This window comes from Microcebus murinus, chromosome 5 (genome assembly GCF_040939455.1).
Source record: "Microcebus murinus isolate Inina chromosome 5, M.murinus_Inina_mat1.0, whole genome shotgun sequence".
Lineage (NCBI taxonomy): Eukaryota > Metazoa > Chordata > Mammalia > Primates > Cheirogaleidae > Microcebus > Microcebus murinus.
This window is the reverse complement of record NC_134108.1, coordinates 52719426-52736920: the sequence shown is the minus strand read 5'-3', so window position 1 is coordinate 52736920 and position 17495 is coordinate 52719426. Positions and strand designations below refer to the sequence as shown.

At 41.1% G+C, this 17495-nt stretch overlaps 1 protein-coding gene across 2 annotated transcripts in view; it reads right to left on the bottom strand.

The window, feature by feature from the left end:
• Positions 1-258: 258 nt before the first annotated feature.
• PREP (prolyl endopeptidase) overlaps positions 259-17495 on the bottom strand; it is a 137554-nt gene continuing 120317 nt past the window's right edge. For both annotated transcript variants that reach the window (XM_012753164.3, XM_076003091.1), the window contains 5 exons: positions 13525-13661; positions 10037-10131; positions 7086-7217; positions 4244-4400; positions 259-988 (listed from right to left, as the gene is read on the bottom strand). In XM_012753164.3, coding sequence (XP_012608618.2) covers positions 694-988; positions 4244-4400; positions 7086-7217; positions 10037-10131; positions 13525-13661 — 816 coding nt within the window. In that variant the 3' untranslated portion in view covers positions 259-693. The remainder of the gene's footprint in view (positions 989-4243; positions 4401-7085; positions 7218-10036; positions 10132-13524; positions 13662-17495) is intronic.

Genomic DNA, 17495 nt, shown 5'->3' with positions numbered 1-17495 from the left:
GGCATCCAAACCAAGCCTCCAATTAGATTATCAACTGACTGAGTGGTTAATATTGAAGACAGTGAGCCACCGCTAATAGCTTCATCACTCATAGACAGGGGAGCTGGAATAGATGAACACGACTTCTTTTCAGTGCTAACATTCTATGATTTAACTGTTTGGAAACTAACTTTCTGCAGAAAGTTGAAATGCTTCATTCTTATAGAAAACCGTACTTCGGGAATTGCCCCTCAACACAAAGAAACCAGAAATAAAGGCTCATTCTTAAATAACATTTATTATTGTTGCAAAGAAGTCTTTTTCATGAGAACATATCTCACGTTTATTTAAAGATATATAGGTTCTGATTATATGAGCAAATTTCATTGAGGTGCTATACATGAAGTACAACCCTTAATTCGGTAATCTAATATTCACACCATGTTTGCTGCCATTTAGTTATTTATCCAAACATGCTTTTTTTTTTTTTTAAAAAGTGCCTGGAAAGGTGGAAAAAGAAATGCCAAGGGGGTGCTAAAAAGGAAAAGCCTAAAAAAGATAAAATTCCCACGGCAGTTCTGATCAACTGTAGTCTGAGAGTGCAGGAATAGTGTTCCTGTGGGGAAGCAATATATCCAGTGGTTTCTCGGTTTGAATGGTGTGAAAAGCCCTTGAGGTTTTCTGTAGTTGTCAGGAGGGAGGAGGAAGCTCCATTTACTGAATCCAGTCGATGTTCAGGCACCGTGCTATGAATGCAAACATGTCTGAGACTTCTTCTATCACTTTGGCTGTGGGCTTCCCTGCCCCGTGGCCCGCCTTGGTGTCCACATGGATGAGCAGGGGGTTGCTCTGCTTCCTGCTGCGGCCCACGACGGACTGAAGAGTGGCAATGAACTTCAGGGAGTGAAGTGGGACCACACGGTCATCGTGGTCAGCAGTGAGGAGGAGCATGGATGGGTACTGGATGTCATCTGTCTCCGGTAACTTCACGTTGTGCAACGGAGAATATCTGAAAGGCAGAGGTGCTTTCGTGAGGCCAGATAGCAAGAGCAGAATTGTTTGGTAAAATAAGTGAACTGGTGTGGCACAGGGACCTAAGTAGTTTATTACCTAAGGAGCAATGAGGACTGCAGCTAAGTAGCACGTGAGTGACCATCCCAGATTATGCTTTCATCGCCACTTAGGCCGTGACTGGCAATAGCTCCTAGAAACTGGTTGAGTTGTGCTATTTGGTTCCAACTTTGGAAGACTGTGTAAGAAACAAACTCACAGGTTGTTGAAATCACTCAAACTATATGCACACTGTCTTGAGTTGGACATTTTTATATTCTCTAGACTTTTTCACTGCTACACAGTGGACTAACGACTGTTTTTATAAACCACTGAGTGTGGATGTAATTAACTGCAAGTCTTTTTGAATTTGAAATCTACAGCAGCTTTCTGCCCCTTTAATATCTACAAAGCCTTTATTTCAGGCTCAGTTTTGCAATCTTAGGAAGAGTGCATGTCCATCGTCTGTAAACTGAGGAGCTGGGACTGGCTGCCGAGCCCTGCTGCGGTTCTCAGACCAGCAGGAAGAAACTGCTTTTGGCCAATGGAGAGAAAGTGGAGGAGGCACTTTCTGAAGTACAAGGCGTGTTTCTAGGGTAAGTTAACAAAAATCGTTTTAAGAATAAAAGTAATGTTGAATGAAACAGAGACTTATAATACTTAAGTGAGAAAAATATCAGGATATTTTTTCTTTACATTTTTCCAATATGGGTGTCATGTTTTTCAAAGTGTTCAACATTGATGAATATAATCATCAGCTGTTTTAGTAGTGTTTTATTTTGAAAGGTAAATAGTGAAAATTCTGTTCTGTTCACCAAGTCCAGGCTAAAATATTCTGGGGCTTTGTTTCCCAGTAGGTAAGATGGGGAATGAGAATGGATCTGTGTTCTGATCTCATTTGAGAGGTTTTTGACCTAGTTCTACGGGAAAACAAGTTTGGAAGACCCTGCCCATTAACAATATTGCCCCCTGGAGATTCACATTTATACACTAAAGATTCTGAGAAGTTCTGTAGAAAAAAAAAAATCTGTTAGGCTTTATTTATACCAGCCATTCCCAAACTTGGAAGACCTTTTAATCTGGATGTGCTCCATGGGACATACGTGGGGCAGGGGTGGGCTGAGAGCTCTCTGGAAGGCTCTTTCTGGTTAACTTGTGGCTTGAGCTCCACGCTCATTTTATTAGCAGAAGGTAAAAAGAACACAGCCCTGTGACAGCAAGATTTGAAAACTGATGGAGGAATATCAGAGAAAAATATTTAGAACTTTTTTTTTTGCTTTTGAATTGATTTTGGAAATATTAGGTTTCATCTAATATTTTGTTGCCCTTGATATACAACTAACTCAGTATTTTCAAATGAGTTTAAATAGGACTTATTTCCCTAGGCATGTATTTTCTCTAGGTTAACTTGGACTATAGCTTCTTCAATATATAGCTTTCAAATATATAGCTTCTTCAATATATAGCTTTTGCCAGTATGTATCAATGAGGCTATTTGAGCATTTAAAAGTAATAGCTTTTAGAGTGAACTTTTTCCCCCTTAGAGAACAGAATTTAATAGTTTGAAATGCAGTTAAAATGAATTTTTTAATTGAATACTTTCAAAGTAGAGAGCTAGCCATAAAATGAAAAGACTTGAGAAATTAGTTGTTTTTATCAAAATTTGTAGTTTACTGGGAGGATGTAAACTGGCTTCTTGGCTGTTCCTACACGCTGTTGAATAAAGAGCCAAGAAGAGGATTTAAATGTCTGCCACTCACTGTTACTGCCAAAGTGGCTGAGGGAATGTTAGGCTGGGACAAGGAGGAAAGGGAACACAAGATGCTCTGTCTTAGGGGGTTTCCACTGAGAAACAGATGGCACTAGGAGATGTTTTGTCTACTAGGGGAACAAAGTGATCAGAGGGTGTCTCTAAGGACTGACCAACCAGAGGTAGAAAGGACACAAAGTAGATTATATGAACAAGGCCACAAAAGAGGGTCTTTGGAGCATGTGTACAAGTAAGGTGACACGATCCTCAAATGACCTACCCTCATTAACACAGTAAAAATCACACCCACCTGTGCCATGACAACCCTCGGAAATTGCCATGCAAGGATAGAAAAGAGGAGGATTCAACATTCTGAGAATTTTCCAACTTTTTCCAAGAAAAAAATCATTAATATAGAATTAGGGAATCAGCATGAAGGGGAGAAATCTTGTTAAACTCAGGGTCTCCTCCACTTGCAGGGGTTGACCCCTTCCTTCTCCAGGATGTACTATGCTTTAATAAACTTTAGCACTTTGCTTTGCATCTGCTTGGTCTGCTCATCTGTTCCATCAACTTGGTACCAGTAACCATTGTTCAGTACTGGGAACCAGGGAACACAGACCTGACAGGATGCTGTATGATGTTTCAATATTGCAACTTGTAGTTTCAAGCATATGCACTTATATTGAGAGCACACAATAAGTTTAATTGTATTTGCATATATTTTTCTAGAATTTCCTTATTTCTTGATTTAGAAAAGGCAATCCCATATATTGATAAGGTATAATATCTTTTTGTGTTAGTTTTTGATTGCTGCAGTAACAACCACAAATTTAGTGGCTTAAAACAACACAGGTTTCTTAGTTCTCTACAAGTCAGCAGTCTGTGTTGCCTTGGCTGGGTTCTCTGCTCTCTTGGGCCTCTCAAGGCCAAATTCAAGGTGTTGGCTAGCTGGGCTCTTACTGGGAAACTCTGGAAAAAATGTACCTCCACATTCACACTGTGGGTGGAATTTCATGCGGCTGTAGGACTGAGGTTCCCATTTCTTTGATGGCTGTTGGTTGGGGGTTTTCTCAGGTTCTAGAGGTCTCCCTTCCTGCTGCATCCCTGACTCCAGCCAGAGAATGTGCTTGGCCTTTAAGGGCTTATGTGATTAGATTGGGACTACTCAGATAATCTAGAATAAGCTCATTTTAAGGTCAGTTGAGTAATACCCAGATTAGTGTTTGAACTGAATAACCAGGCATAGGAATCTTGGGGACCATCTTCAGAATTATGCCTGTTAAAGAACAGATTAAGACAGGTAGGTATTCCCATCTCTTCTCCTAGTTTTGCAGTAAATTATACAAATACAAGATATTGAAGGGGACAAAGCATCAAATACTAATCCTGTTGAATAACTGCGTTCAATATTATGAAAGCAAATCATTAGCATGTATATGTCAATATAAATCAAAACCTTACTTGATAAGCCATTCAAAGTGTTCTTTGTTGTCTGAGCACCCGTAATCGGTGGTCCAGGCGTGACCAATGGTATATTTATGGAACTTCAGCATGTCCATTACTCCGACTTGGGCAATAACACAACCAAAGAGGTCAGGACGCTGATTTGCACACGCAGCTAAAAGGTAGGTAGAAAGAAAAGGGAGACTGTCTATTAATGAGCATCTACACTGCAACACTTAAAGGCAGCCAGGGTTGTGGAAGCATTTTATTCTTAGAGCACAATTGCCCAAAAACTCCCGACTTCTTCCAGTATGCCCGAGGGATGTTCTCATCTGTAACAGAACTTAACACTCCCCATTGAGATTCACTTTGGGGAGTAACTTGATAAGCTTGAGGACTTTCTAGAAAACCTGTGTCCTCCTACTACCCCCTCTTGCTTTTACACTGATGAGGGAGGTTGCTCAGGATCTTAGAACCAGCCCAAGGCAGAATAGGGCCTGAAAGAACAGCTGAGGGCTCCAGCAAATACTGGCACATCTTCTTGTCCTGTTTTGCAATATATATAGATAAATTTGCTTATTCAAAAATATTTATTGAATATTTATCATGTACCTGGCACTAGGCCTGGGGATATATCAGTGAATAAAACGAAGTTTAGGGCTAAAGATAAAGCAGTGAACAAGCAATTAAAATACAGTGTGGAAATCACAGTTATTGAGAAAGTTTAGATGCTACAGGAGTGGGGTGTCTACCCAGTGTACAGCTGGCATGACTAGGAGTTAGTCAAGAGACCCTGACATTTCCTGCCTCTGCCAAAAATCATAGTTCCTACTCCCAATTTTGATTTTTGATTTCAGTGCTTATTAATAATATTGAGCCCTACCCTTGGAATCCCTGACTCTCCTACTCAGGTGAGGGAGGGGTAGGATTCTGGAATCTGTACTTATAAAATAAACATCCCAGCATCTTGATGGGGAAACTACAACACTGCGGGTTTCTTAAGGCACCTGGTGTATCAACAGGCATAAATCAATTCCTAACTATAAAACTACCAAAAGATGTTATTGGGCGAACCAGTAAGTTATAACATAATTCTCCCATTATAAAATGAGATGGTATTTTCAATATCCTTTCCCACTGAGTTTTGGATTCACCTTTAGTTCTTCTCTGTCTTATATCTCATATATAATCCATATGTAAATTCAGTTGGCTCAAATTCAACATATATCCAGAATCTGACCTCTTCTATTTCTACTGCCACATCCTGGGTCTAAGCCACTGCTCTCTCGCCAGGACAGATGCCTCCTAGCTGGTCTCCTCTATTCCTGCCCTCGCCTCCCCACTTCTATCTACACGACATGACAGCCAGCGTGATCCTGCTGAGAGAGATGTCAAATTATAACACTTCTCTGCTCTAAACTCCCCAAAGGCTTCTCATTTCACACAGTGAAACAAGTCCTCTAGACTGGCCGTGAGGTCCTACCTGGGTTTCTTCCCCACCCCTTGCCCATCTCCCCATACCCGCCTCACCCACTGTGCCCCACCACAGATGTGGGTCTCCTCACTCTTGCTGAGCACCCCAAGCCCACGCTGGCCTGTCCTCTGCCTTCTCCAACCAGAACAAAAGCTCCATAAGTTAGGAATGTTGTCTGTTTTATTTACTGTATCTGAAAAAATGCCTAGCACTTCTTGGTGTTCAAAAAATAGTTGAATGAATAGATGAAATTTTTTAAGAATTTTGTCAATACCTACCCGAATTTAAATGAATTATTTTGGACATCTATATTTTACCTTCATGGGAAAAAAAAATATTTTTAGGCAATATTCTATTGGAGATAAAGAGTAAAAAGAGGATTTCAGGTTTTGACATGCCTCAGTATGTTTCGAAGACAAAGACAAATGCATGAATATGCTGCCCCCAGGGGATCCACCCCACATACCTCCTGCAAACTGGCATGTGTGTTTTTTAAGTTGAGTCTGTGTGTGCTATTCTACACACGTACAATGGCCCCTCACATCCTAATGACATTGGACGTAGGACTCAGCAAGCAAAGTTCAGGCTCACCCTAAATGTTTATTACAATGTTAAATGCTCTGCGGAGGAAAAAAGCCAAAGTAACATTTCATTAAGAATCAAAAATTAGGAAGTTACTTAGAGGCAGTGACACACACGTAAGTCACAAGAGCAGAATCCAAAATCGCAGTGCTGAAACCCCAGCACCACCATTTTCCAGCTGTGTGACACTGGGCAAGTGACTCAACTTCTCAGTGCCCTACACTTGTCAACTGTGAAATGGGGATGTTAGAAGTACGCAGCTTACAAGGCTGAGGGCACATCAAGGACCTGGGACACAAGGTACTCAGCAAGTGTTAACTATTTTGTTACCCTAAAACTGTGGGTCCATCTTTGTGTGTACCTCATTTTCTTTCATGACCTCCCTCTCTGTACCTACAGCATTTAGCAGCACAGGCATCCAACAAATGTTTAGCTAGGATCACATCACACGAATTCTGACCAATATAATCAGAGGGGTTGTCAGGCTCCGTCCTGTGCCAGCTGAACCCTAGGAGCCTGTGGGTCCAGTTTGTGGTGGGGGGATCTCCGCCCAGCCCACAGTGCAGCCGGGAGAAGGGCGAGCAGCGGGGAGAGACACTTTTCATGCTATCATGTGTCGAGGCAGTGTGATGAGGGTTCAGCTGTCTCATGATGTCATTTTTCAGATGCCCAAATACAAATGGGTTTTGCTCTCTTTGTACCACTGCTCCCATCCACAAAGTAAATCAAGAGCTGCCTACAGAGCATATCTGAAAACCCAAGAGTGTTAACTAGTAAGTACGATGAATAAAATCCAGTTCTTACCCACTAAGAGGCCCCCGTTTGAACCTCCGTTAATAGTCAGCCTCTTGGGAGATGTGTAGCCTTCCTTGATCAGGTATTCAGCACCACACTGGAAGTCATCAAAGCAGTTCTGTTTGTTGGCCAAGATACCACCTACAATGTGCCAAAGTGAAAGATGGTTAATTAACAAAACAAAATATAAATAAGTTTAACCTAAAGGGAATTCATATGATGTTAAGGCATAGTTTCAACTACTTACTAACTTAAACCACTTAAAAACAGTGGGCTAATGCTGTATTTAAAGAAATGCCTTGATGTAAGTTCTGTTATGCACTGTGGAAATGTACCAATACCACAATTGCTAATCCATATGCTGGATTTGTACTTTTCTAAAAGATCCTTAAACTTCAATGGGAAATGCCCCAAAGGGAACAGATGATGTGTTATGTGAGAGAGAGTGATGATGAAAGGATGAAAGCATGTCATCAAAAGGAACTGTATTTTGGGAAGCTGAACTTAAATAAGGCAAGACCTCCAGCAAGGTTTGGTCCTGAGCTGGTGCCAGTACTTCTCCCTGTGAAGACGGACGGGCTCCCCAGAGGTGCGCTGCCCGCCCTGCCTCTTTGCAGGAGTCTGAAATGGGCAAGTGATGGAGAGGAACTACTTCCCCAGTTTTGCCCAGGGTTATTAACTTAGAGAGTCAGTAGGAATTGGGTGGTGAGGCAGTGTTCTAGCAGAGCACTACACTAGGTTTCTCAATTCTTGAATGAAAGATCTCAAATGTCTCCCTGGAGAATCTTGGTTTTAACATGTGTAAGTAATTCCAATGTACTAAACCAAAGAAAGTTCTTGAAGACAGAGAGATTTTCAGGGCCTTGGAATGTTGAAAAGTAAAGGCCAAAAGCAAGTCCTCAAAGGAACAGATGCTTTAAATAACTGCCTCTGAAACGAACAAAGAGCAGACACAGATCTAATTAGATATTTGAGATTAACCACTTCTGCAGAAATTCAATTAAAGATAAAGCAGTGCTACTGAAGAAATTTTTTCATATCACAACAAATGTTATTAAGATGTTAATAAGAAATTATCTGTGAATTAGAATAGCTAGGATTACTTAATTTCCAGGAATAATGATATTTTGGGTATATGACTATATTTTTAAAAGAGTTAAATTTTAAACTCAATTAACATAATAGAATTCAGATTTATCAATATTCCATATTCTAGGCTATTACTGGAAAAGGTCTATTTCTGGTCCTCTCACGGCTTAAATTTTGAAAAAGTTTATTAATCAGTCTAAACACAAGTTAGTCACCTGTTAGCCTTAGTTACGCTCCAACAAGCCTACTCCCAAGGCTCTGAACAATAGGTTGGTTCTATAATTAATAAAAAGATGAGAAAGAGACAGCAGACTGGTACCAAATGCACTCTTCCCTGTCAGAGCATGGTAGGTGCCTAATCACCAGAAAGGTTTTATGGCAAAGAATTTAGATCTTTGAGGAGAGGGCCACAGGATCAGAGGTCAGTGCATATGGGTACGTGTTTGAGTATATAGGCTGCTTGTAATTTGAATAGGAAATTAGGTTAGTCGAGTGGTTGAGACTTGGTGTATGAATTTGGGATGTAAATCAAACGTAAGATATGTAGAAATTTTATCAGTTATCTTTCAATATCATGGTTGTACAGTATGATTTCAGTGTAATTAAACCAATATCAGGTCAGAATTATACAATGAATTCTATGCAATTTCAAATACAGTGACAATAGTTTCTATGGATGACATCTGGCAGGTTGCCCCCGGTGGCAGGCAGGCCAGGAACACTCACTCTCGCTAAGGTGCACTTTGAATAGTCTGGGGTCAGGCCTTGTGGTGCATGCCCGATGCCCTGGTGTCAGGTCGCCTAGGCCTTTCCTGCACCTTGATACCTAACAGGTACTTTGAGAATCTCTTTACACGTTTGCCCTCATCTTTGCTGATCTGATTTGATATAGAAAATCAGAGCCTTAGGCCTCAGGTTTGGGAGGGTGGAGACTAAGTGGAGGTACAGATCTGAAGGGTGGTCTCCGGTGTTCCTATTGCAGAATGCCTCTTGCCTGCAGCCACTGAACAACCCCCAGCACTGGTGGCTGCCTGCGTCCCAGAAGGTCTTGTCAAATACGGGCGCTGGGGGAGGTGCAGGTGCTTTCCCACGTCCTCCCCAGGACACAGGACCAGGGCGAGTGAAGAACACCCTCCCCAGAGCACTGCTTAGTCTGTGAATTCAATTCTACATACACAAAACCTGGGCGAGGGGGTAACTCCACGTGGAAAGAAATGGGAGGGAAAGGGCTTTAAAACAAAGATGATCATTTCAAAAAAATTGTGACCATCTAGAGTACAGAGTTGAGCATCAGTCAATTAGAATGCATGCTTTAGAGAGAAAAGAGACTGAATAAAACCAGAAAAGAAAACGACTGTGTTCCTGTGTCTACAACCTCCACCCGACAGGGTCACAGCAGCGACGCTAGGAGGCTGCCCAGGCTGCGAACAGAAAGCTCTGAGATTGCTCTTTTCTCTCAAGAGGAAATGACCCGCTTTGAAGTCTGTCTGAAGATAGCCTTTTACAGTGTAGCATCACCTGGCTAACAGGAGACAAATACCAAAAAGCTCCCAAGACTCACTTCTGACAGTGATAATTAAAAACGCACCCCATGCACTGTTAAAAAAAACAAAATAATTTTGATTATGCTCTATGAGGAATATTTCTGAAAAATACATACATTATAACAATCAGACGATGAAGGAAAATGTGAAAAAAGCGAGCAGTTTTTAAAGGGGGAGTGATGCCTGCAATGTGTTTGAAAATATCCTTATCCACTTGTCTAGCCGCAATGCTCCTGCTCCTAACCCCGCTCATTCAAACAGGAAGCACTGGCACACCCTCAGCTTTGACGGTGTCAGAGGTGTGTTTATGCGGAGGAAATTACTCACCTTTATGCCACGTCTCTCCGTACTCGCCACCCCCTCTGATGTTGGCCACCGCAAGGACACCACCCATGTGTCTCACAAAAATAAGCCTGGAAACACTGAGAAATAGTAAAAACAGTTAAGTCTCCATTAACTGCCTAGTAAGGATCACGTTATTTCCTTCCATCTAAAGAAAAGAAGTATCCCCAAGAATACTCTATGAGTAGCATTATCTAAATAGGAGCCCAGTGTTTTTATGTTGCTTGGTTAAAGTGAAAAAAACCTTATACATTTTTATGAACATTCAGTATGTCTCATTTTTTCTTTTTCTTTTCTTTTCTTTTTTTTTTTTGAGACTGAGTCTTGCTCTGTTGCCCAGGCTAGAGTGCAGTGGCATCATCATAGCTCACAGCAACCTCAAACTTCTACGCTCAAGCGATTCTTCTGCCTCAGCCTCCCCAGTAGCTGGGACTACAGGCATGCCTCACCATGCCCGGCTAATTTTTAAATTTTTTTTTGTAGAGAGGGGGTCTTGCCAGTGCCCAGGCTGGTCTGGAACTCCTGGGCTCTAGCAATCCTCCTGCCTCAGCCTCCCACAGAACTAGGATTACAGGTGTGAGCCACCAAGCTCGGCCTCATTTTTTACACTGGTTAAGTATTTCACTATGAAATTCATAATGCAAATGGAGAAAAAATGAGAGGCCCTGCTGCACACTGAATCTATTTTTTTTTAACAACTATCTTGGCAAACAAAACACTGGCAACACAGGCATGAGTGTGCTGGGCTCGCAGGTGCACCTGACAATGGCCCCATTTAGCATTTTTTTCCGGTAGTTCTCGCCAAATTATTCAGGTTAGAAAAAAGAAAGCTCTTTCTAGGTTTAAACATGTTTTCCAGTTCTAAAGAAATTTAGATGTTAAACCAGATAACACAGGGTATGTGAGAGGTAAAGGAGGTCAAGAGTAGAGTTCTCAGGCCTGATGAATATTTTGTAGAAATAAACAGAAGGAACTAGCACAAACCTTCTAGGAAAAAGTGTTAAATTCTTTGGAAAATCTAGATTTTGGTTTTCTCTTCCTCTTTCCACTGTGACCCTAAAAGTGCTGAGTGACATGCTGTTAAAATTAATTTTGCTTTGAGAACTATTTCTGAGAATTTTACCATTCTTTCTTTTAGTGACTGGGGAAACCCAAGGCTTCTGCAAACATGAGGCTCTAGATGGTTTGGGTGCTAACCTCCTGGATATTGAGGATGAATAGAAAAGCTAAGAAGAGGTGGTGTAGATGCACCAGATCATACAACCATACCGATCCGATTGGTATGGGCCAAATTGATTTTCCAATACTTGGACTTCTCTTCAACACTTGCATGCATCTCTCATGGTCTCTCCTGAAACTACTACTAAATCTAGTGGGTTCTGGGATGAAAATGGTGTGGGCACTCATCTCTTAATTCTCAACAGAGCAGGCTTAATAAATACTTGTTGCACAAATGGATTTAGGTACAGTAGATCCACCTGGGAGATAGTGTTGTCTTGAGCCCAGCCCAACTGCTGGGACCATGGGATCGGGGTTCAAGGTGCAGGTCAGCATTGCTCACTGATGAAGGATGTGTTCACTGCCCCTATACTCAAGCATCAGTGTGACCTGAAACTCAAGTCTGTAATTTTAGCACTTCTAGTGATAAAGAGTAGCAAATGACACATTTTATTTTTATTGTAAGGACTGGGTTAATCTAATAAAACAATATGTACTGGCATGCATTTTATTATTTTTATTATTAATATTTTTAATATTAAAATATTATTAATATTTTTATTTATTATTATTTTTTTTTTCTTTTTTTTTTTTTTCTTTTTTTTGAGACAGAGTCTCACTTTGTTGCCCAGGCTAGAGTGAGTGCCGTGGCGTCAGCCTAGCTCACAGCAACCTCAAACTCCTGGCTCAAGCAATCCTCCTGCCTCAGCCTCCCGAGTAGCTGGGACTACAGGCATGCGCCACCATGCCCGGCTAATTTTTTCTATATATATTAGTTGGCCAATTAGTTTCTTTCTATTTATAGTAGAGACGGGGTCTCGCTCTTGCTCAGGCTGGTTTCGAACTCCTGACCTCGAGCAATCCGCCCGCCTCGGCCTCCCAGAGAGCTAGGATTACAGGCGTGAGCCATATTTATTATTTCTATTTCTATTTTTTTCAGGGCCCAAAGTCACTCTACCTGAGGCTTGCATTTTTTAGACTAATAACCTCAAGGAATACATATGGTGTATGGTTTTACACACAGATTTAGCTACACTAATGAGAGGAGAAATCTCATTACCTGGCAAACTGTGGAAAGAGATAGGAAGTCCACCTGTGGGGTCATGCCTGGGATATGGCTCTGCCAATGAAGGATGAGTGAACAGCAACCATTAACGGCACTCTTCTACTTCCCTTCAATTTACTCATACAGTGATGCCACACAAATCTGAAGATATTCTACATTGTGGTTTTACACAAAAGCCTTCATCAGCTCCTCATTAACAAAAGGATAAAATCAAACTCTTTAGCCAGATGGTCAAGGTAGCCCACAATTTGGTTACTTGAGGGCAGGGACCACATTTCACGCTTCACTCAGACCCTGCATGGATACTGAGTGCTCAAAGCACCAGTTTTCTTATATTCAATTCAACCTTGGGATAGCTGGTTGCATCTACTCTGATTTTATGTCCTGGTAGTCACCAGACCATGCCGCTCTTCCTAAATAGGAAAGATCCTGGATGAATCTGTGAATCAGACTTCTTACAGTGCTCTGTTTGAAGCTGGCTTAAAGTTAGTCTTGCTGGTGAAACAGTGAAATAAGCCTGGGTCTAAAAACACAGAAACTCCTTGTTTTTAACTAAAAATGCTCAAAGAAAATTCCATTTTATACTAGGAATAGGATATTAAAATCCAGTTTACAAATAACAGAGATGATATTTATCTGAACAATAGCAAATGTATAAATGTAGATTTTTCTCCCTAAACCTAAGTTATCTGGGAAATAATCGCAGATACAACGAGCATCGGATAGTTTAAAAAGGATGAACTGAGTATACAGAAAACATAATTATGGCTGCATGTTAAGACAGTCTATTTTAAGGCTCTGTGCTAGTAAGAAAAACATAATCATTAGCTAAAAAATCACTCCCTCCGGTAACACTGAGGATAGTGGGGTGGCAGGAGCTCCCTTTCTTCAAGACCTCGACTGATACTAATCTTCTGTAGCCAGGCAGCTATAGCCTCAACATCTAGTTCTCAAACCACCTATTCCACTGAGGACATTTCCTCCAAGATTAGCTTGTGATGATCCTACAATTCTGATAAAAAATTCAAGTAGTCAACGCATATCCTGCCCCTCTACAAAAACAACAAATCAGAAATACATAGTTACGTGTATCAGAAAAACATGACTTAGTAGACCAGTCTCTGGCTTCTTCCCACCATGTGGAGAAGATCAAATACACTCCGCCTTTCCAAGAGTGTTCTGTGCTCACCTGTAGTTGGGTGTGATAGATATGTTGAAGCCACCGTAGCCGTACAAGAAAGCAGGATGAGAACCATCCAATTTTATGCCTTTTTTATGCACAATGAACATTGGAATCTTTGTACCATCCTTGCTAGGGTAGAAAATCTAGAACAAAAGAAAGTAGAACACTTAGATTTAAGCATTACTTAGTGAATATTTACATGCTTTTAAATGGGAGTAAATAAATTTACTCTTTATTTAAAAATAAAGAGTAAATACTTTCTTGAAGACGCACAGCAGCAGAGTGAAAACCCAGTACCTATAAATGTGATAGTGAAGCACCTTTCGGTTTTGGCAGAGACGATGTGGTACAGGGAAATGAGCCTGGGTCTGAACACAGACTTGAACCGGAATCTTAGTTCACATCTAGCTGGGCGACCTTGGCAGGTTGATTATCTGCCCTTGGCCTCAGCGCTTTGTCCCCAAATGCAGCCATCGTGCCACCTCTCAGCACCCTCCCGAGGCACACAGAGAACAGGTTTTCCCTTCTCTGCTCCTTCTCATCCCTTTCAGCACTGGAAATGTCAGATTGGGCCATCCTGCCAAGCAACTCCACTTAGGGAGGCTTCTTTTCTAGAAAACAAATTTTACACTCAACTTCCTCTCTAATTAAGATACTCAATACATCATTTGTCTATGATCAACCATTAAATGTTAGCTACAACAAAAACAGAGAGTTGATGAGGAACAACACAGAAATCCTGTTATTCTTGGTCAAAGACACTTTCTCCTGTATTGATCCTTAATGCTCACAAAACCTTCCTGAATCTGGGTAACCTCAGTCAAGTTCACAGTCAACATTTCCATAGCCATTACTTTTTGGATAAAGGATTACGAGAAAAAGGATGGGGAAAGGAACATTAAGTGCTATTCAAGTGATAAGCCACAGAATAAGTGATAAGTCACAAAAAGCTGGTAATACCTTCTCCCAGACAGACAAGCTGTAAATAGCTTCCACTTTGGGCAAACCTGGTGTCCTTACCCCAACTGACACCTGGACAGTGCCCCAGTTTAGATGTGCTCATTGACCCACATGTGAAGTTACAAGTCTTTACACTTACTGTGACCCGGAGCCAGGTTATATCCAAAGCTTTTTAAGGTAGTATTTAATAGTTCTGTTGCAGAGATGTTCCAAAAACTCCCCTTGAGTTAAACAATGGGGGGCAAGTAGGGGAGAGGGGGCAGGGATGCAGATTTAGAAATGGGCATCATGGGACCCTGCAAGTCTATAGTATTTTGAAACCTGCCAAAAAATAGTAGTGTAAAAAGCTTTGGTTTCTGACTTTGGGGAGAAAGACAGAGAGAGATATATACATTTGGCAGTTTAGGAATCATGTGAATACTCTGCCAAGTTCAAAATTATCAGAGGGCATATAATTTTATTTAAAGTTGTTAGTGCCAGTTAGCACCCACTAATAAGTGTAACTGTGTGGGTGGGTACCAGTTAATGCAGACTAAGAGAACAACTTTCAAGGAATTGCTGGGACTGATGAGCTAAAATACAAGGCTTTCAACTCAAGAGTTGGAAAGAATTCAGAACACTATAACCACAGAGGCAAAAGCATCAAAGGAGCAAATGAGCAAACTGTCTCAATATGATACTACCTTCATTGAATTGTCTTTTCAAAAAATGGCGTTCCCTCCAGCTACCCCCAACTTCCCACCTAGTCTGAAATCCCTGTCTAGCTCAACCCTCCCCAGGCTGACCCCTCCTTGTGCATCCTGCTTTTCACCCAGCCAGCTGGACTGATGTACCTCTTCCCACCACTGACTCTCAGACCCCCCATCTGTTCCCAAAATGCCCTCTCGATGCTTCATGACAATTCAACATCCTCCTCTGATACCGCTTTTCTTGGTAATACCTGTAAGATTTCCAATCCCTGCGAGCCACGCTGCAACTCCCTCCTCCAGCTCCAGGACAAAGGCATCCTTTTATTAATAGAATACCACCAAAAGCATAATGTCCCCTTTACGCCAGTAGTTGTAAAAATATATCCATGCTTTAAGTTGGTATTTTTTTTTTTTTTTGAGACCGAGTCTTACTCTGTTAGTGCCGTGGTATCAGCATAGCTCACAGCAACCTCAAACGCCTGGGTTCGAGTGATCCTTCTGCCTCAGCCTCCCTGAGTAGCTGGGACTACAGGCATGTGCCAACATGCCTGGCTAATTTTTTTTTATATGTATATTTTTTAGTTGTCCAGCTAATTTATTTCTATTTTTTTTAGTAGAGATGGGCGTCTCGCTCTTGCTCAGGCTGGTCTCAAACTCCTGAGCTCAAAGGATCCACCTGCCTCGGCCTCCCACAGTGCTAGGATTACAGGTGTGAGCCACATTAAGTTGGTATTTTAACATTAGAACAGTAACAATAACACTGTCCAAAAGTGAAGGGGCACTGTAAAGACGGTTTTATTGTGGGCAAGGGTTCAGGAAGGCTACGTTACTCTTGAAATAAACATGCAGGCATACCTTAGAGATACTGTGGGTTTGGTTCCAGACCATCGTGACAAAGCAAATATTGTAATAAAGTGAGTCATGTAAATTTTTTGGTTTCCCAATGCATATAAAAGTTACAGTGATATTATACTAAAGTCTATTAAGTCTGCAATAGCATTATGTCTAAAATAACAATGTATATGCCTTAATTAATGCTTTATTGCTAAAAACTACTAATGGTTATCTGACCCTGTAGCAAGTCATAATTGTTTTTGCCAGTGGAGGATTTTGCCTTGAGGTTGACGGCTACTGCTTGATCAGGGTGTTGACTGCTGAAGGATGGGGAGGCTGGGGCAATTTCATAAAATACGACAATGAATCTCTCAAAATATGACTGCCACATTGATTGACTCTACCTTTCATGAAAGATTTCTCTGTAGCATGCAATGCTGTTTGGTAGCATTTTACCCACAGCAGAACTTCTTTCAAAACTGGATTCGATCCTCCCAAACCCTCCACTGCTTTATCAACTAAATTTATGGAATATTCCAAATCCTGTTGTCATTTCAACAATGTTCACAGCATCTTCACCAGCAGTAGATTCCATCTCAAGAAACCACTTCCTTTGCTCAGCCACAAGGAGCAACTCTGACATCCATTCAAGTTTATCATGAAACTGCAGCAATTCAGTCACATTTTCAGGCTGCACTTCTAATTCTAGTTCTCCTGCTATTTCCGTCATATTTACAATTCCTTCCGCCACTGAAGTCTTGAACCACTCAAAGTCATCCAAGAAGGTTGGAATCATCTTCTTCCAAACTCCTGTTAGTGTGGATATGTTGACTTCTTCCCATGAATCATGGATGTTCTTAATGGTATTTAGAATGGTGAATCTTTTCCAGAAGGTTTCTAATTTACTTTGCCCAGATACATCAGTGGAATCACTACATATGGCAGCAATTGCCTTACAAAATGTATTTCTTAAACAATAAGACTTGAAAGTCAAAACTACTCTTGGATTCACAGGCTGTAGAATGGATGTTGTGTTAGTTGCACAAAAACAGCATTAACCACCTTGTACATCTCCATCAGAGCTCTTGGGTGACCAGGTGCATTGTCAACAAGCAGTAATCTTTTGAAAGGAATCCTTTTTTTCCTAAGCAGTTGATCTCAACTGTGGGCTTAAAATATTCAGTAAATAATGCTGTAAATAGATGTGCTGTCATGCAGACTTTGCTGTTCCATGTATAGAACATAGGCAGAATAGATTTGTAATTCTTAAGGGCCCTAGGATTTTTGAAATAGTACATGAGGATTGGCTTCAACTTAAAGTCACCAGGTACATTAGCCCCAAAAAAGAGAGTCACAGTCAGCCTATACTTTACATCTGTGAAGCCAAGGCATCAACTTCTCCTCTCTAGCTATGAAAGTCTTGGATGGCATCTTTTCCAATAGAAGGCTTTTATATTCACTGAAAATTTGCTGTTTAGTGTGGCCACCTTCATC